Genomic DNA, 19,029 nt, shown 5'->3' on the forward strand with positions numbered 1-19,029 from the left:
AATATTTTAGCATGCACTCTTAAGCAATCTAAGCCTCGATTTCCTGGGAAGTGAACTCGGGCAGGCGCTTGCGGATATCCTCCCATGTCTCGTCGCCCTCAACAAGCGACTTGACAGCCTGCAGAATCTCGTCCTCGCTGGCACGGACCTGCTTGGTGGTATCGCGGTCACGCAGGGTGAAGGTGTTGTCCTGAACGGACTGGAAGTCAACAGTGATACCGAAGGGTGTGCCCAGCTCGTCGTTGCGAGAGTAACGCTTGCCGATACTGGCGGAAGAGTCATCGACACGGTTGGAGACACCGGCCTTGCGCAGCTTCGAGGTCAGACGCTGGGTCAGAGGCTTGAAGGAGGCGTGGGTGGAGAGGGGAACCAGCAGGACCTTTGTGGGGGCAACAGCAGGAGGGAAAGAAAGGACCTATAGAGAGTATCGTCAGTACTAGCGCTCATGGCAAAAGAACACAGAAAGGGAAACTTACACCACGGGTCTCATCACCGGCGCGGGACCAGTAGGAGTGCTCGATAATACTGTACAGAATACGTCCAATACCGAAGGAGGGCTCGATCACGTTGGGGGTGTACTCGCGGACATTCTCAACACGGGTACGCTTCTCAATCTTGATCAGGTCCTTCTCGATCTCAACCTTGCCAGATCCAACACCCTCAACATCGACCTCAATCTTGCCATCCTTCTCGAGGTCAAGAGACAGCTTCTCGCGCAGCTCCTGGGACAGAGCTTCAACAGCTGCCTCAACGGTCTTGGCGTCCTTCTTGAACTTGGGACCGAACTTCTTCTTCTCGATGTCAATCTGGTACTCCTCGATACGCAGAGGCTCAGCACGGGCCTGGCGCACCACGAGAGGGGCACCGGTCTTATCCTTGTGAACAGTCAGGTCGTAAGCGGAGCGGTCAGCACAACCGACACACTCGATCCAGCCGTAGCTAGTCTGCAACTCGGCATCCCAGCAGTCAGTAGCGTAGTGAGCCATCTCATTGGCCATGTGCTGACGGAAGCGCAGCTTGGTGGGGTCAACACCCAGCTTCAACAGGAAGGACTGAATGCGGGCCAAGAAATAGCCCAGAGTCTCGTTGTCGACCAGTCCAGTCTCAACGGCCTTGCCGATGGTCATCTTGGTCAGCTTGGTGCTGCCAGACAGCTGCACGTTACGGTCGAGCAAGGTCAACTCAGTATCCTTGACCTCATCGAAGCGAGCGTGCTTCTTGCCACCCTCTGGGTCGACGTAGTGCTCAATCTCAGCCATGAGGAACTCGCGCACACGTAGGAGACCAGCACGGGGGAAATCTCGTTACGGAACGACTTGCCAATGGAGGCAGAGGCGAACGGCATCGACTGCTGGTTGAACTCCAGGAGCTTAGCGAAGTTCAGGAATTGACCCTGGGCGGTCTCTGGACGCAGGTATCCGGGCATGTTGGCGCTGGGGCCAATGGAGGTCTGGAACATGAGGTTGAAGGAGACCGGAGGCAGCACCTCGCCACCGGTGACGGGGTTGCGGATGTCGTGCTTCTTGATGAGCTGCTCCAGCTCGGGACCACCGAAGTTGTCAATCTGTGCGAGGGTCTCCTCGTACTCCTTGACCAAGGCATCGTCCAGCTTCTTGGCCTCGGTGCCCTTGGCCTTTCTCTTCTTCTTGGCCTCCTTCTCCTCGTCCACCTCAACTTTCTCGCCGCGCGCCTGCTTGTCTCCCTTGAGGCGGGCCTCGAGCACCTCCTCAACCAAGTGGTCGGCACGGAAGATCTCGCCAGTCTTGGGGTCCTTGCACATCCAGTCGGCGAACTTGTCCACATGTCCACTGGTCTTGAGAATCTCGTGGGGGGTCAGCATGGTGGTGTCTACCTCGAGCATGTCCTCCTCGAGCACGAAGTGCTTGCGCCACAGATCGGTCATGTTGGCGATCAGGGCGGTTCCAGGTGGGCCATAATCGTACAAGCCGGACACACCCCCGTAAATTTCGAAGGAGGGGGTGTAGAACATGCGGCGGCGGAGCATGGAGTCCAGCACCGTGCGATCGACGGCCTGGCCGGTCTTGGTGTTGACGGTAGCCATCTTGACGTTTCGTTTGAGGGTCTTCGGGGGAGGGGTGTAGGTCCTAAACTGAGTCCGAAGGAAAGACGGAGGGGAAAGAAAAGAGCGGGGGGAAATCGCAGGCGCGGCAATTGAGTCATCCACTATGCAGCCCCTCAGACACCACCGAGAGGACAAAAAGACAAGGGGGTATAGAAACGAGAGAGCGCGACTAATTGGGTCAATCTTTTTCTTTTTCTTTTTATTCAGGGGATTGATAACCGCGCCCTTTGGATCCTCGCACGTCCTGTCTGTAATTTTAGTACCGCCTTCCTAATAGGGATCGACACTAAATTCTGCCGTGTTTTCTGCCACTACTAACTATATGAATTGTACTCTATATCGTGTTCGTGACTCTATTCTTTCGCAGATGACTTGATTGAGGAACCTGGAGGTGGGAAGAGCTAGGGGAAGATAGAGACGAAAGAGAAGACCTACCGAGGTAAGATCTTTTGTGAGACCTACTTCTGTGACTGATCTTCCTTCACCGCTCATTTTCTTTCCAATCATCCTTATTTCAATATTACCTCTATCGACTCCTGCTCTGTTCACTATGTGGAGACCAGTAGCTGTCCCCTTTCAGAACTCCCAGCCTCTGTCTACTCTACCTAAAACAGATGAAATCCGCGCTTGCAGCAATTTTCTGTGACAGACCTCGTCCTCCAAGATTGTGGCATTGAACGTCGATATCGTTGTAAAATACGGAGGTGATGTAGACGATTGGGAAGGCTAAGCTTTGGTTTATCTGGAACGACACATCCCAGAAGTTCCAGCCCCTCGACTGTACGCGATGTACTATAATTCCAAACAACTTTTCTTGATCATGCAACGTGTTCCTGGAGTGCCGCTGAATTCCATTTAGCCATCTTTGGCGCAATGTGAGAAGGATGAAATCATCGCAAAACTCGAACTAATATTCGACACAATGCGAAAAGCCGAGTGTCTATGGCCCGACTTTTTCGGAGGCCTGGGCGGGAGTGGCATACAATGCTACCTATTCCATAGGCAACATGGTGATGGGAAATTTCTAGGGCCCTTCTCTAGCGAACCTGCCTTCGTTGCGGGCCTTGTCGGTAATTATAGAGCCTTGGTCGAATGCAATAATCACCCAGACTACAAGGCTCTCTTTTACGAAAAAAATACCTCCCTCCCGTCCTTCAAGGCCACCGGCCCACATTGACGCAGGGGACGCTCAGCAGAAGAGCATTATGGTCGTGGAGAATACAAGTCACCCAGGTGATCAAGTGGGGCGATCATTTGACGTCGTACTGGTCGATTGGAGAATTCTGGCTGGTTTCCTGACTTCTGGGAATTATTTTGTGCATCTTATCCCCTTATTTTCCAGTGGGATGAAGACTGGCCCTGGCGAGTCCAGGAATTTATTCGAGTATGGCCCGCCGAGATGGCCGTAATGCAACTGATTGACAAGGACCTAGGTATTGAAGTACGTTGATGTTTCGAACTAAATCGATGTATTTTCGTAACCACGTAAATTGCCTAAGTGCTACAGGACTTATTTGTTAAGGCTTAGCGATAGCTATTATATATATGAGGAACGGAAGCGTTTGAGAGATAGTAATAAATATACATAAACTACCTAAGAAGAGTAAATCAAATAATAACATTTTGTAAGATTTACTTTATACTATAAATTAAGGTTATGTAGTTTATTTGTACTATTTATAGTACTATAAACCGAACCAAGGGTCTAGTGCTGCGTCACCGCTACGGAACTTGTCAAGGCCTAGGTATGTCCGTAGCACCTAGGATATATCTTAATTCTAGTAAGTATGCTTCGAACAATGCATTGTGTTCCCCTCTCGGTCATAGTATCTTACCCGGTCGATAGGCCTTACACCTGAACCCATAATTTCGACGATGCTGTAGCACTAAAAGCTACTGTAATAAGTGAGAAGCAAGTAGATATTGTATCAAGGGTCGATACTGTAATTTAACAGCACTACAGCACGTACAGCATATTTCGGTTTTATGTCTTTCCCGCATGGATGGTGGATTCCAAGGTTATAACGGGCTCGAATACACAGAAAAAAATTTTAACTAGTAAACACCGGTTATCGTGTACATAGAAAAGTCTCATGCACAAGTATTCCTTTTTTGTTGCCTTTGTATATTCTAAAAAGATATCTGAAAACAGCACCCAAAAATACATCACAAGGCTGCATAAGCGGCTGACTACGCTTGTAACGAATTAGTTGAAACACAGGTAAATATTTGCTACATGCAGGTTCCGTATATCATATATATATATGGTTTATATACAAAGCGATTGAGCATTGTTTCCCATTCACAATCTTGTAACCTTCGAATCCAATCCTACCAGTTCCATCATTTAGTGTCAAGCCACCATTCATTCTTTTCTGGTGGGTTGGCGAGTCCGAACAAAGCAAAGTTAGCATCCAACTAATCTTCAGTAGGCTCAACGAAGGTGGCTCGCGAAACACCCGATATGTATCTAAAAGACTAGAGCATAAGCTATTTAATCAGGGTGTACTGAGTATCACAAACATTTCTTCGGTCGATGTATCAACAATGAGCTTCTACGTTAATTGTATGCATGGCTTGATGCCACAGTGTAAAAGCTTTCTAATTGGTGCGTTGAAGTTGGTTTCAGACACGAGTAATAGAAAAAGAGGGTTGGATGGATATACCGAATAGAGTCACGCATATTGTAGTTCATATTCCAGAACCCGTCATAGTCGAGGGGTTCTCCGGCGACCTTTTCCCAGACAACAAATGTGATAAAGCCCCCCGGAAAAAAGCCATCGGGCCCTTGCGTTTCCTCTTGAAACCCGAGCAGGCCGGGGACAACATCCCAACCCATCCTCTTCAGTCTCTTCAAAGCTACTAGTTCAGCGATTGGTTTCATCGGGACGGCCTGTTTTGCTCGAGTCTCGGGCTTAGAAAATTCTGTGCCATCCAAGGGGATTTGGGAATAGATGCGCATAAACGCAGGCTTCTTGCTTGAGTCATCGGCACCATAGCAAAGGAATTTCCCTGCGGTGTATCCAGGGTCGCGGCCAAAACTGATGTTTTCCTGGTTGATAAATAGGGCTGTTTCTTCAAGTTTCTAGGTGATGACCCAGGCTCGGCCGGGCAAGGCGGGGCAATCTTCGGCTTCATTCTTCTCCTCGGTAGTGACCGTGGTATCTTCACGGTCAACAAGAAAATGAGGGTCGTCGAACTCCATCTTGTATTGATGAAACAGTGGTAGGTAAGAAGGGAAATTGATAGATTACAAAGGCCGAAAGACTAGGTATTTCAGGAGAAAGAGAAAGTAAGTGAGCTAATAAAGAAAGTGAGTTGATGAAGGAAGCGTGACGAGTGCTTCCTGGCAACTAGCAGTGAAACCCTGGAGGAACTAGACCCGTGGACCCGTGGACTGTCAAATTGTTGACTAGGTAGTACTAGGTAGGCGTCAATTAATAACCACCCATCTTTTGACTTTTTCTCTGAGCTTGTACCAATGAAGCACAGGGACTATAGTAGTATATACTATATCAGTTGCCTAAATCCCGGTACCTTGATGGATATCTGTGGGTCATTTATTGACCACAAGGCTAATAAAGTTGATCCTTTGGGTATGTACTGGTGAGGACTGAGTTAAATATTGAACTTAATTAACTACATCCATGGATAACTGCCTAGGTAGACTGAGTATGTAGTTAATCACTCATTGAGGATGATCAGTCACGTGTTGGTGCTGAAAAGGTCAGACTCTGATCGCCCTCATAAAAGCGGTGGTAGCTAGGAAAGGGAGGGAATATGGTACATAGAAGCAACATAATTGTATATCTCCTAGGTCTGACCAATAGTCTTCTTTATTCATTTTTCTTTCTAAAACGGAGGTTTTTAAGAGTCGCAAGATCGAATCGCATATTGTCGCTCCGGGGAAATAATTGTCCGAAATAATTTATTTCTCGGCGATCTTTACATTTTCCATTGACCTTCAACAGCAGCACTCTACCCCCAGCCTTCAAAAATGGTTGCCCCTGGCCGATCTGGACCGCCTCCGGGCGTCATGGGCGATATTAAAACCGGCAACAAGCTGCGCCGGAAGATGAACCATGTCAAGCGCAAGAGAGCCAAAGATGCTGCGCGCCGAGAGGAGCGCTACGCTTTTAAGAAAGAGGAAGCCAAGAACCCCAAGTTGAAGGAAGAACGACTTCGCCGCAATATTCCTCTGACCCTCGAGCGGAAACGTGTATGGAACGAAGCCGACAACGACACCGAAGAAACTGGTCTGGGATTGAGCATTGACGTTGAGCGCATCAAGCGCGCCAAGAAAGAAGAAGAAGACGAGCTCAATCGGCCATTAGAAGAGGGCGAGGATGACAGCGAGGCTCCGGAATCAGACAATGAGTCGGTCGACAGTATGCTCGAATCAGACAACAGTGGAGATGAAGATGAGGATGAGGAAAAGGATGAAGACAAAGATGCCAGCCGCGGCCAGAAGAAGAGCTCTCTCCGAACTGCGACAGAGCGTGCCACAAGTCCTACCCAGTCCACACGCAGCACAAACCTCAGCCTCGCTCCTGAAGCATTGGCCGCCAAATTCCCTACACTCTTCACCGAGGGACCCCCGCCCACCCCGAAAATCCTTATCACCACCGGCCTCAACTCTACCCTTCACAACCAGGCCGAGACCCTGACCGAAATGTTCCCGAACAGCGTGTACATCCGGCGTAATGCCCACCGCTACTCGCACAAATTCTCAATCCGCGAGATTTCCAAATTCGCCGCAAACCGTAACTTCACAACGGTCGTCGTGTTGAATGAGGACCAAAAGCGTCCCTCTGGGCTAACGATTGTTCACTTGCCAGTCGGCCCGACTTTCCACTTCACCATCAGCAACTGGATCGAAGGAAAGCGCCTTCCAGGACACGGCCGAGCCACCGAGCACTGGCCCGAGCTGATCCTCAATAACTTCCGTACTCCTCTCGGTCTTCTGACTGCCCACTTGTTCCGCACACTCTTCCCACCTCAACCGGAGTTCGAGGGCCGACAGGTTGTCACTTTGCACAACCAGCGTGATTACATTTTCGTCCGTCGTCACCGCTACGTCTTCCGTGAGAAGCGTGAGACGGAAAAGGCTGTTGTTGGTGCTGACGGCAAGGAAATGCTGGGTGTTGAGGGTATCCGCACTGGTCTACAGGAACTAGGACCTCGCTTCACTTTGAAGCTACGTCGTGTTGATAAGGGCATCCAGCGTGCCAGTGGTCAGGAGTGGGAGTGGAAGGGTGGGATGGAGAAGACGAGAACTCTTTTCCAACTGTAAATGTCTCTTTATGTTGTTATTCTCGATTTTGCATGGGGTTCGAGGGGAGTTATATCCAAAAGCTTGTCTGGTTTCATTGCAATGGACAAAATTCACGTATTTTACAAACCTTTGTGGGCATTTATACTCCACAAGCCATAGAGGCCGCGCCAGCTCCTGGACTGGTTATTCATACAAAGACATTCATAAGCTCTTCATCCTACTCCCTACCAGAACGTAAACGAGGCTGCCAACGATATCTCGTAACATGACATGGCAGGGCTAGCATCCTTTTTGATTCATTCAAGTTGATCTGCTGCGCCTATCTTCGAATATGAAATCCCGCCTATGGAGGCAGAGAACATGAAATATGTTGCAGCTAACAGCAAGGTTTCTATGCCAAAGGTTTACGCCGACTTTGTCGATCCAGAAACCCAGAAAAGATACATCGTTATGGATTTCATCCCCGAGGGTGACTGGCAGAAGTCATTACCATGGCTCACGCCAGCCGAGAAGACGATGGTCAGCGAGCGAATTAAAGAGGTTGTTGACGAACGACGAACAATCACACCACCGGGTTACTTTAGAAACTTGAATGGCACGCCTTACATCGACGGTGTCTTGTCGACACCATATAGAAACCCAAATATTTCCGGGCCATTCAATGATCAAAAACAGATGAATCAAGGAATACTTGAAAGACTAGGTCAAATACAATCACCGCACCTCATCCATTTATTGCAAGAAATGGTCAATCGCACTCTCAAGAACCATCGAACTGTTTTTACGCGGGGATCTACAGCCGAAGGACATAATGGTGGAGAGATCCACAATAATAGAGGCGCAGACCTTAAAGTGACTCTTATTGACTGGAATTTGTCAGGCTGGTACCCCGAGTTTTGGGAGTTTTGCAATTCAACATTGTATTGTTAAATGAAACCGGATTGGCTCGAACTCATCCCAGGCATATTTGATCAGTACCAGTTGGAATATCTCATGATGCAAGTCGTCTACTCGTCGGTCTGTTACTAATGATACCCGTAGGCGTTATTTCCATAATGATAAAGTGGTGCAAGGATATAACGAGTCAATTGGGATCATGGTGCATCAACTTGCTCTATAGCACTTTGCCTCAAATCTGGGCAAATGCCCGTGCAATGGTTTTAATCCTTCTCTTCTTATGTAGGCTATGAGAACAAGAGAGCAGTATATAAAAACCAAAGTTGCATAGCTAAGCTTGCCGGTAGTTGGTGTCATGTGTTGATCGCTTTACCCCAGCCAAGTAATTTTCCCAGGTGCGAGCCCTGACAGTCTGCGAGAGTGCCTGCTTAGGAAACGACCTGCAAGGACTGCGTTTCCTTTTCCTCGTTTCTTGTCTTATACCATGTTTGAAATATTGTAAAAAAAAGAAAGGGGGAAAAAAAGGAAGAAGAGGTGATTCCCAGCAGTACATCGCCAAGATGACCATCAGACCGCGAACTTTGGTTCCAAGGGGAGTCGAACCCAGGCCTGTGCCTCACTAAGAGCAACCTTGCAAGTTTGACATTGCTCTTAACTACTGCACTACCCGGGTTATTGCTGGTAATGACCTTAACTTTATATAAATCCCCACAATAAGACCAGCCCTAGTAGCGTGATATTGCCTTTTTTGTATATAAATCAAAGGACCTTTCTCTCTTTTAACATACCTAGTGTAGTAATTAGAGCTAAAAGGCTAAAATACATCATGTTAAAGTCCTACCTATGTATGTAATCCCCAAAACTGTATATTGTCGATGTCCGCGGGTATGTTGTAGTTAGTATAAACATGGAGATAAGAAGTTAGATATCGCTTTATCTCCGATATCAGCCAAGTCACGGGACGATCTCCGATCTCCCCGTACCTGAACCAATGACAATAGAGAAAAAAAAAGGAATATTCTACTTTGTACATCATACACCACAGATCCTCTCCTCCCTCCAAATATGAGTAACTCCCCGCGTCGCCTCCTCTTCATAGCCTCAATAGGCAATCCAGCCCCATACCACAACACCCGACACAGCGCCGGCCATCTCCTCCTCGACGCCTTAAAACCACTCCTCGAAACAACCCTCCCAAACACAGGCATCTACCACGAAACATGGCAAAGTCCCTCCCTCATGAACGTAACAGGCCCGAGACTCGTACGTCGACTAGAACAATGGGCAACCGAGCGAGCAAGCCGTCTTGAAAGGATCGCCAATGTTGCCGCAACTCATTCATCCTCTTCTTCAACAACCCCAAACTTCCCTACTCAAACTACATACCCCACAACACTCATAATCCTCCACGACGAACTATCTATTGCGCAAGGAAAGGTCCGTGTCATACGTGGCGGGCCTGAGACGTTTAGTCTGCGCGGCCACCGCGGCCTTATGAGTATCTGTGAGACGCTGCGCAAGAAGGGGTTGTATCCCAGCTCTCCTGGGGCGAGTAAGAAAGTCACTGGGCCATTGGCGGATCTATCGATCTTGCGCGTTGGTCTTGGTATCGGTCGCCCGTCGTCACATGATACCGCTGCTGTTTCGAAGTATGTGCTCGGGACTGTTACTGATAATGAGCTTAAGGCTTATCATGCTGCGGCGGCGCCTGTGGTGCAGACTATTCGGGATGAGCTTTTCAGACCTGCGGGGAAGGTCTGATGTTTGGGAGTTTGTGATGTGTATAGTGTGGATTTTGTTGGAGTGCAATAAAAATTATACCCCCTCCTCCCATCATGATTGTTGTTTAAATGCGGCGAAGACATGGAATTGAAGGAAGTGATGAAGAGCAATGTCAAAGCCAGCTCGTGGATGTATTAAACATGTACACAGAAAACGCCGGGAAGGCAAATGAACAAGGAAATAACTGTCGATATCGACAGAGCAAAGAAGGAAAAAAAGAAGCACGAGTCTGTTGCACAGATCTCAGCGCAGCAAAGAAACATCCGGTATTATGCTAATAGAGTAGTCGATTTAAAAGAACAGCTCAAACGGTTCCAGCTATGCTCAAATCGCGAATCTCCTGCAACACCTCCTCAACCCGGTTATCCAGATCACCCTTAGCATACTGGTCGCGAGTCTCGGCATCAAGATACTGCTGCACCTGCGCCATGCGGGAATACGCCTCGGCACAGAAGCGGAGTTGGATCTTGACAAGAGCTTCGAAACTGGGGTCGAGGTAGGGCACACGTAGGTCGATCAGCTGAGGGAGTTCGTTGAAGAGCTGCTCGTTCAGTTGCTCGTAAGCCTGCTTGGCCATCTCGGCTTCGCGCTCGGTCCGTGGCAGCTTGGTGACATCCTTGTCGGGCTTCTCGGCTAGCTTCTTGACCTTGGCGCGCATGGCGTCGTAGTCTAGTAGCTTGTGGTTGCGTTTTTTGATGCATTCGTTCACGTCGGGGAAGTAGGCGCAGAATCGGGAGATGGGGTCGAGGACGGTGGTACTTTGGCTCCTGTCAGCGCTATTCATGTGTATTCGTCAGTGAAAACAAGGATCTCCTACCGGTATGGTCCATCCAGAGCTTTGATGGTCTCGGCATCAAGATCCTCAACGGCCTGCTTGTAGCTCCGGCTCACGCCATCTTTCGTTCCCGCATCACCGTAGAAAGCATCAATGGTCTCCGCAATGCGCATTTGGGAAGCCGTCATGGCTGGAAAGAGTCAGCCACCAGATCCAACAATCCGCAAAGCGAAAGGTCACCCACCTCGTAGTGAATCCAGATAGCCCTTTGCCTCCTTTTGCAACCGATTGGCGGCAGTCTCCATAGTCCGGTAACGACTATAAAGAACAAAATCAGCTCCCATCCCGATATAACTATAAGGCAGCAGCAAGGACAACCATACCGTTCCTCGATCTCATAATCGCGATCATTCGTTCTCTCGACATGTCCTATACAATTACCAAGCTCAGCATATTATTCACTTATTCGCATCCACATGGCGCGGCAAGTAAATCGTGGCGCGTGGCGGATAGCTAATCCGGGATCGTGTGCGATCGCCCTCTTTTGATTCATTGCGGGGTAGAACTCGACCAACTCACCCGTCTTCATCATCACCTGTGTCGTCGCACGGTTGACATTCTTCTTGAACCCTATCCATCCAAGCAGTTAGATTCGCTCAGACTGGCACCGGTTCATGAGTCCGAGGGTTTTTGATGGGATGAGGCGTACCTGCCCAAGACATGGTGGCGGTGTGGTTCGGGGGACCCGGAGATGAGGATCGGCTTTGGAGTTGGTATGGGTTGTAGTTTGTAAGTGGGTATGGAATAGAAATGAGTCGTGGATCGCAGTTGACTGCTGCAAAGGATCTCTGGAGTTAAGCTGCAGGTAAAGTGAAGGTCCCGAACCCAATGCCAAGTGTAGCCGACTTGGTCTGCCTTACGGGTTTGTGTGGCTGTGTGTGGCTGTGTGATTTATGCTTATGTCATGTTTTTCCGGATGCGTACGTCATGTTTGGTAGGGCTGGAGGTCTACGGCAGTACGAAGTACCCACATCAACGTTGCATTATTCAGGTTCTGCGAAGGTCTGTTCGAGGGGTTTTTTTTTTTTTGGCTTTTTTTCTTTTTTTTTCTTTCCGTTTAGGTTTGCTGCAAAGATACACTGGTAATACTAGGTAAATCATGCCAAGGTATATATTGTATAACTATTTATGTAGGTATCATATTGAGACATTGGGACATTCCTACTCAAACCAGGTGCATATAACCACTTAACGCTGGTAGGCGAGCAATCAGAGAGAGATAATAAAAATCCACTTTAACATAATTACCCCTTACCCCTTTCACAGTAGCATGGTATAAGGATAGTGTAGGGCTGGGCCTTACATCCGCTGCAATACGCCTACATGGCATGTGCATATTGAGGTATTCCACTTATCCACTTCGCCTAGGCTGTAATGTTGATGCCTAAGTAACTGAGTTATGTGCAGTTCTTGGCAGACAGTTTTATGACCTTGCCAAGTGGGAATAGCTGCAACTTGAGTCCGCTCAAGTTTGACTCGGGGTCCCTTTTTTGGGGTTGGTTACTTGGGGTATTTGGGCGAAAGAAGTTGGGAAGTCGGAATCCACCTCTTTAGCTGCATATGTTCTGTATTACCGAGTTTCGTACGGAGTACAGACCGTAAGGTATGCAGTAATTAGAAGTTATAAGATGCATGTGGGAATAATATGAATAACTATACTGTGCTAGTCTGAAATGTGACGCACTTTTTTTTTTTTTCTTTCTTTTTTTTTCCCTCTCTCTCTATAGATGATTATCGTCGGGAACTCCAGATTGAATGATATCACGGGTCCTGATGTGTTGGGAAGATATCGGAGCTAATCTACTACATCGTGCTGATCGTCTCAATGACACCTGTGGGCCTTGCATTGGGTCGATAGGCGCCGATCTTCGGGTTGATGTCATAGTTTTGAGGGGCTGTAGATTGTGAACTTGGAGCTTGTGCCTGTTAGTTGTAAAAGGGGAAATAGGACTTTGGGACGAACCTGGTATGCTGGGATAATGAATGTGCACCTTGCTACGTGGAACCAAGTCACATGTAACAAATTTCAAAATGCTTAAGCCATATATACACAAAGCATCGGTAATATGTACTAGAACCCGACGGCGAAATGAGAAAAGCCAAAGCAAAAAGGTTCAGACAACCTCCAATGTAGGACATCCCACTTAGGTACCGATTCCTGTTCCTGTTCCTGTTTCTGTTCCTGTTGCTGTTGCGGGCAGCAGAGCCCCTGCCTACAACCATATTGATAAAGAACCTCAGAAAACAGGACCTGCAACCCAAGTGAGTATATGCCCATATTCGCCCGCTAAAGCTGGGCCCGTCATAGTGGTACAAGGGAAGAAAGCTCAAATGGGTAATTTCCCGCCAACGCCAATAGAAACTTCAAGGTATCTGCCAAAATCTCGTAACGCGAGAAAAAAAAAAACCGGACGAGATAAACTCCGAAAGATTGGAAAGGAAAACCAGATCAAAAGAAAAGGGTCATGATTCTTCGTTGCATTGACGTTGAAGACATGAGGATCCGGACAGAAAGACAAGCTAAAAGATGGATCGATGTAATAGAGCACAAGCTGAAGAGGCTGCAGGGATACAGTATGCGCCGGAGCCAACAGGATAAAACGGAACAAAAAGGCAAACATAGAACCTTCGTAAAGGGCCTCCTTCTAATTTGGGAGCATTCAAAGAATAAAACTCAGTAAGTATCTCCTTGAATGGGTATATGATAAATGACCACCCTGTGATGCAAAACGTGCAAGGATAATTTTCGGCAACATCAAACCTTGAGGAGCGGGCTTGTGACCTCAACACCTGACAATTTTCGTGTTGAAACGATCAGAAACCTTCCTCGCCAGCCTTGCACAGCTTGATCTGGCGCACCCATTCGGATTTGAGGACTTGTGAGGCATTGATGCGACGAGAAGGATTGGGATCAAGGATGGAGTATATCACGTTGCGACAACGAGCCTGAGAAGTTATAAGTCTTGGCCCCGCAGTCGCAGGAGGGGGATTAGCTGTTCTTACCCGATGTAACGTCTCGATGGGAGCGTATCCATCCTCATGTTTGCGGCCGTCTAGGTACCGCTGGTAGAATTCATCTTCGTCCTTGCGCGCCACGCGCCAAAGATGCCGTCCTGTGCGCATGGCCATGTAGATCACTCCAGTCGCCCAGAGATCAACCGCTCGGGGATCGAATTCCCTCTCAACGTATTCCTCCGGGGCGATATATGGAGCGGAGCCGCAGAGTCCGGCAGTCATATGGGCTTCCTTCTCCCAGGCCATACGGAAACATTCACCGTTACCAAAATCGGTAATCTTGAGTGCACCGTGAGTGGTCAGGAGCAGATTTTCCGGCTTGAGGTCACGGTGTGCGACACCCATTTCGTGCATATACTCAACACCCCGCATCAACTGCTTGAAAAAGCAGTCGGCTTCGGCGACTTCTAACTTGCCGGCAGCAAGGACTAGGGTGTACAGATCGCCACCGGCACAGTACTCCATGACTTCACAGTAATCTCCCTTGGCATCTTGCAGGAGGTCCAAAGTGTGGATGACGTTTGGGTGACGAAGTGACGAAGAGATGCAGAATTCCGAAGTCAGTCGTTTCTGATACTTCTTGGTTGTTTCTTGAGGTCGACGACGGAACTCCTTGACGGCATACAGCTGTTCACATTTGGAATCTTGAGGGTCGACCTTGTGCGAGATGCGCACAATACCGAAAGCACCACGACCCACAATTTCCTGACACTTGCCGTACTTGTCAACCAGAGAAGCAGTAGCATTCGGGCCACCCTTCTTATCGGCTGCCAGCTTATCACGCTCCGTCTTGAACTGATCAATCCAGGTCGACATCAATGACAACTGTTGCTCATCCACCTGGTCATCCTTTTTCCGGCCACCCATCATATCCCGCAGTAGATCGGTGAGCTTCTCTTGCCGTCTAGCACTTCTGAGGTTATGTGAGTGGTTGCCGAGAGTTTCCGTCAGAACCTCGAATCGCTTGTGCACTGAAACACCGTCTTTTGTCTTCTTATCATCCGTCTTCTTCTTTTCGGGCTTCTCCACGGGCTCGTTCTTGAGTGACGGGTTTCGTGACGGTGCTCGAGAATTCTCTCCTCTTGAGGGAGGTCTGGAAGGAGGTCTAGAGGCAGGTCGAGATGATGGCTTTGAAGTCCTGCCGTTGAGAGGCTGGATACTTTCCAAGCTACTGTCTGATAGCTCACGAGGAACTTCGTTATTCTCTCTGGTTGGTGTGTTTTTCCCCGTGCTGGAGAACATTCGGGTGAGGCGAGCGGCCATAGTGGCTTTCGTCGGCTTGCCGGCGGGAGATAATGCCGGAGCAGGGAGGGCGTCCCCGTTTGCGTGGGCGGCCAGATTCATGCCGGCGAGGGCGCGTGTTACCGAAGCATCTCCATCCCGAGGATCATACGAGTGTTGTGAAGCTGCGGCGGAAGAGACTGCGGAAGGCACAGGTGAAGGGGAAGGTGGAGTCATGTGCGGTGGATCGACAGGTGAAGATTGGAAGAATGAGGGGTGGGACGTAAAATTCTCCGTCCCCAGATTGGAAGACTAGCGTCTACAGCTCGCACGAAGCCGCGGCGGAACGAGACGGTCTTAATGGTAAGGATAAAGAGAGGTGAGAGTAGCGAGGCGAGAGAGAAAAAAAAAGGTTGACCGAATTAATGGCCTGAGGCAGCAAGGGCAACAGGTGACGACACAAAGAGGAAGGGAAATATTGGAAGTACCGCACACCAAAATGATGCCCTCTGGCAAAGGAGGAACCCCTGGAGTATATAGACAGAATAAAAAAAGGCGAGAGAGAAAAAGAATTAAAAGAAAGGGAAGCAAGTGGGAAATAAGTGGGATAAATTTGGCGATGCTAGAGAACTTGAAATACCACGGGGTGGGAAATCCTTGGTGTATGGTAATATATTACATAGCTTAACTAAAAATTATAAAATTCATTGGAAAATAAGAAAATAATTTTAAAAAAACTGAAATATTAGAATAACTCCCATATCGAGAGGAAGGGGGGAAATGTGGGCACTGCAACGGTACAGGTTACCCTCGAAGATTATTAATGCTTGCAAATGACGGTTCCCGCGGGCTCCAGGGCTCCAGGGCTCTCACTCCAAGGTGCTTCTACGCGATTCTGGTTTTGACCTATAGGGCTACATACTGCATACGGCGACTCCGGCGCTGTGAGACCTAACAGGCCTACAAGGTACATAAGTAGATACATCTAGGGCTATTATTCATGCTTGTACTCTGTAAATTCGAGATATATTTTAGTACACATTCTTTACTAAAAAGTGGCGCATGATACATTACGGGAGTACGGATAGACCAGATGGAAAGGATTCCCGAGGTCCGTTCCGATGCTTTATAATATTAATTCTTTTGGTGAGAGATTTAATGGTAATGAAAGATTGAAGTAATCCATAGTAATTAGTATAATAAGTAATGAAAGTACGGGTTTTTTTCAACCCTTGGGACTGGGTCTCTCCCGAGTCCCTCTTTGAAAAGATGGAGCAATACATGTATTATTTGATCTTTACTAGTATTAATGACGTTGAGTTGATGTGACGTCTTTTGCATCTTACTATATGTGTGGTAGTATAATATTATCTAAATGTACACGGATATCCTATTAAATGCCATAGAATATTAGAGAATATTAGAAAATGTTAGAAATATTAGAAAGCACAAGAGAAAGTAGCTTTGATAGTTCCGCCACCACATCAGAGGAGTGAGGCTGTGCAGTCTGCACAACGTAGCCTAGTTATGATTCGATCAGTCCCCGCACCAAGCCGACGCGCTGGGTGCACTGTGTGGCGGTAGTCATCCTGATGCCCTGTGGACTTCCGATGTATGAGATTGAGGGGTACCTCTCCGAAGCTATCTTCTGGGATCCATTACGACCCATTCATCCGATGTGATTGGGGGGCATTCTGTTGATTGCTTAGCCGGACACAAGGTGAACATTTTAGACGTGCTTTATTACTCTATATGGTAGGTGGGGGATTATCATTTTTACATGGGGCATATAGTAAAAAGATCAGACCATTCTTCTTACTGTAAGAGGTATACTTACGATATAAATTGACACGGTATTTCGTCCAGGCTATGAAACCCTACTAGATCAAATCCAGGTAAATTCGAGTTTCTCCAAGGGACACTGTCCTCGTTGGTTGTAAATCCTAAATCCCCCTTCAACCAATTGTCATATTCCTCCGTTTATACCCGTGCTCACTCGCTTCTAACGTTCAGCTAGTCAACTCGATCATCACCAAAGCAAAAAAACCCCATTTTTGGACCCTAATTCCTGCCAGTGATTGCTAGACGATCGCTGCTACGTAATAATAGTCGGTCAATCATGCACATCTCTCTATCGGGGTCGTGGGAACCGCGTGGGGTCTCTGTGCGACGGAGTCCCCCGCAGCGATGTACAACGTACATAATGCTCTAGTACGTTATAGGGGAATACAATAGAGACTAAGAGCAGCTTTCCGCTATCTAGCGTGATTCGGACAGATGACGGCATTTGGGATAGACGGGGGAGTGGTGCAGGTTGACTAACACTGAGTTGTTCAATTGAAAAGTATTGGATAGAAATATATCGCTCTTTCTTGGCCCTATCATGCCTGCAGAGGGAGATATATCTAGTTTTATTACTTTGGAATGTAGCTGCGGGATGTTCACCGTCTCTTCGGATCCCTGGTGTTTCCGTGTGGGGGGGAATACTTGACACCTAGTGTTTGGGATTTCCATACTAGCATGAGCTTCGCGCTGAACCTGGGCTTTTATTTCCGAGCTAGTACAGGGTGGTAACTAGTGGTATACTCAATAATGTTATTCAATGCTGATTTTACCCCGGATTACCGTCAATTTCCGAATAAGCCCGTTAATGTTGACCTCGGCACGGGGTATCCAGTAAGGATATTAGAATAATATATCTGTAGAGGAACAATAAAGCTGAAAATAACAAGTCAATCTCACCTGTAACGCAAAAAACACCATTTCCACTTTCTCACACAAGCTTCCGTATCCAACACTAACGACTACGAGGGATTTTCACTCGCCAATCACAGCCCTAAGAGGAACCCATCTTAATTTCCCACAGCACAAAGTCGCTATGCATGTATATGTACCACGTATAATTTACAAATGTACCAAGCCCTCTATATCAATGTTATATACATCTACACCGAGGCATGTACTTCTACAAAATACAGCTCAAACACTACCCCTCTTCACCCATTCCAATTTCAATATATTCATAACCGTACAATGTAGATAACTTTGCTTACAACATATAACAGCTGTACGTAAGTTGACAGGTGGTTCACGGGTTAATTACCTCTTTGGTATGGTTAATACAGTTATTTTTCCACGGTGCTCTTGCTTTGATCTCTTTTTTTTCTAGGGGGGTTTTTTTAAGTGCTTGGTCCTTATATCGAGAACAAAGGACAACATTAATAGAATGGGTCCGACGAATTATAAGATCCTAGTTCATTACGGGAATGTATCTAGCTTCATAGAAATCATTCTTTTAGATTAAAACTCGTTGTCAAGTATGGTACTACGCCCCATAGCCATGTTGACGTCCTATGGACCACCTTCATGACCCTGCAGCCCAATCGCTTTTGATATCCAGCAACATGCACAACCGCTCTGCATAATGTCCAAGCTTCATGCTATAGAGAAATGATTTCACAACTGAGCTTTATATGCACGCTTTTGGCCATGGCTCCCTTTCTTCCTTTTGTCTTATTTCAAAAACAGAACTGATTAGGGTTAGTTATTTCCAAGGCCTCGACGAAAGTAATATTCAACCAGATCTCCGCCGTAACCTGTTTCTCTGAGCCAATGCAGAAGCCATATGATATATTATCCAATCTCTGGCTTACCATCACACACATTTGGAATAGCAGCAGAGGCCTCCCGCAGCACATAAAGTCCAACCCTCCACCAAATTATTCGGACGCGCTGATTCGGTTCGAATCACTATTCTGCATGCGTATACGAACTTTTGGACGCAGTCGATCCTAAGAGGAGAGGATTGACTAAACCGTGACATACCTGATGACATGTCGTTGGCAAAGCGAAGATCTTAGGGACCACATCTACCCAATAACCCCCATGCCCATGGGGTATGGGATCGAGTCAGTTCATGAG

General features: G+C 47.6%; 8 protein-coding genes across 8 annotated transcripts; 4 read left to right on the top strand and 4 right to left on the bottom strand.

Annotated features, from left to right (window-relative positions):
• Positions 1–28: 28 nt before the first annotated feature.
• N7487_008962 (glycine--tRNA ligase) lies at positions 29–2,062 on the bottom strand (the record flags this gene model as incomplete). Its single annotated transcript, XM_056876692.1, has 3 exons — positions 29–415; positions 477–1,228; positions 1,309–2,062. 3 exons carry the CDS (start codon positions 2,060–2,062, stop codon positions 29–31), a joined length of 1,893 nt encoding a protein of 630 aa, XP_056728880.1.
• Positions 2,063–2,633: 571 nt separating this feature from the next.
• On the top strand, positions 2,634–3,492 carry N7487_008963 (uncharacterized protein; the record flags this gene model as incomplete). Its single annotated transcript, XM_056876693.1, is given in 4 exon segments — positions 2,634–2,725; positions 2,797–2,863; positions 2,943–3,153; positions 3,164–3,492. 4 exon segments carry the CDS (start codon positions 2,634–2,636, stop codon positions 3,490–3,492), a joined length of 699 nt encoding a protein of 232 aa, XP_056728881.1.
• Positions 3,493–4,501: 1,009 nt separating this feature from the next.
• N7487_008964 (uncharacterized protein) lies at positions 4,502–5,288 on the bottom strand (the record flags this gene model as incomplete). Its single annotated transcript, XM_056876694.1, has 3 exons — positions 4,502–4,553; positions 4,750–5,135; positions 5,181–5,288. 3 exons carry the CDS (start codon positions 5,286–5,288, stop codon positions 4,502–4,504), a joined length of 546 nt encoding a protein of 181 aa, XP_056728882.1.
• Positions 5,289–6,080: 792 nt separating this feature from the next.
• Positions 6,081–7,376, top strand: N7487_008965 (rRNA-binding ribosome biosynthesis protein RPF1; the record flags this gene model as incomplete). Its single annotated transcript, XM_056876695.1, has 1 exon — positions 6,081–7,376. One exon carries the CDS (start codon positions 6,081–6,083, stop codon positions 7,374–7,376), a length of 1,296 nt encoding a protein of 431 aa, XP_056728883.1.
• A 327-nt stretch (positions 7,377–7,703) lies between these two features.
• Positions 7,704–8,288, top strand: N7487_008966 (Aminoglycoside phosphotransferase; the record flags this gene model as incomplete). The annotated part of the gene is made up of 1 exon (XM_056876696.1): positions 7,704–8,288. One exon carries the CDS (start codon positions 7,704–7,706, stop codon positions 8,286–8,288), a length of 585 nt encoding a protein of 194 aa, XP_056728884.1.
• Positions 8,289–9,320: 1,032 nt separating this feature from the next.
• N7487_008967 (uncharacterized protein) lies at positions 9,321–10,016 on the top strand (the record flags this gene model as incomplete). The annotated part of the gene is made up of 1 exon (XM_056876697.1): positions 9,321–10,016. One exon carries the CDS (start codon positions 9,321–9,323, stop codon positions 10,014–10,016), a length of 696 nt encoding a protein of 231 aa, XP_056728885.1.
• A 325-nt stretch (positions 10,017–10,341) lies between these two features.
• Positions 10,342–11,534, bottom strand: N7487_008968 (amphiphysin-like protein RVS161; the record flags this gene model as incomplete). The annotated part of the gene is made up of 6 exons (XM_056876698.1): positions 10,342–10,795; positions 10,855–11,002; positions 11,057–11,130; positions 11,196–11,241; positions 11,392–11,442; positions 11,522–11,534. 6 exons carry the CDS (start codon positions 11,532–11,534, stop codon positions 10,342–10,344), a joined length of 786 nt encoding a protein of 261 aa, XP_056728886.1.
• Positions 11,535–13,686: 2,152 nt separating this feature from the next.
• On the bottom strand, positions 13,687–15,345 carry N7487_008969 (serine/threonine protein kinase SAT4; the record flags this gene model as incomplete). Its single annotated transcript, XM_056876699.1, has 1 exon — positions 13,687–15,345. The coding sequence occupies one exon, from the start codon at positions 15,343–15,345 to the stop codon at positions 13,687–13,689; it is 1,659 nt and encodes a 552-aa protein (XP_056728887.1).
• Positions 15,346–19,029: the final 3,684 nt, after the last annotated feature.

The sequence above is a fragment of the Penicillium crustosum genome, assembly GCF_028827405.1.
Source record: "Penicillium crustosum strain IBT 35664 chromosome Unknown utg000003l_segment0_segment0, whole genome shotgun sequence".
Lineage (NCBI taxonomy): Eukaryota > Fungi > Ascomycota > Eurotiomycetes > Eurotiales > Aspergillaceae > Penicillium > Penicillium crustosum.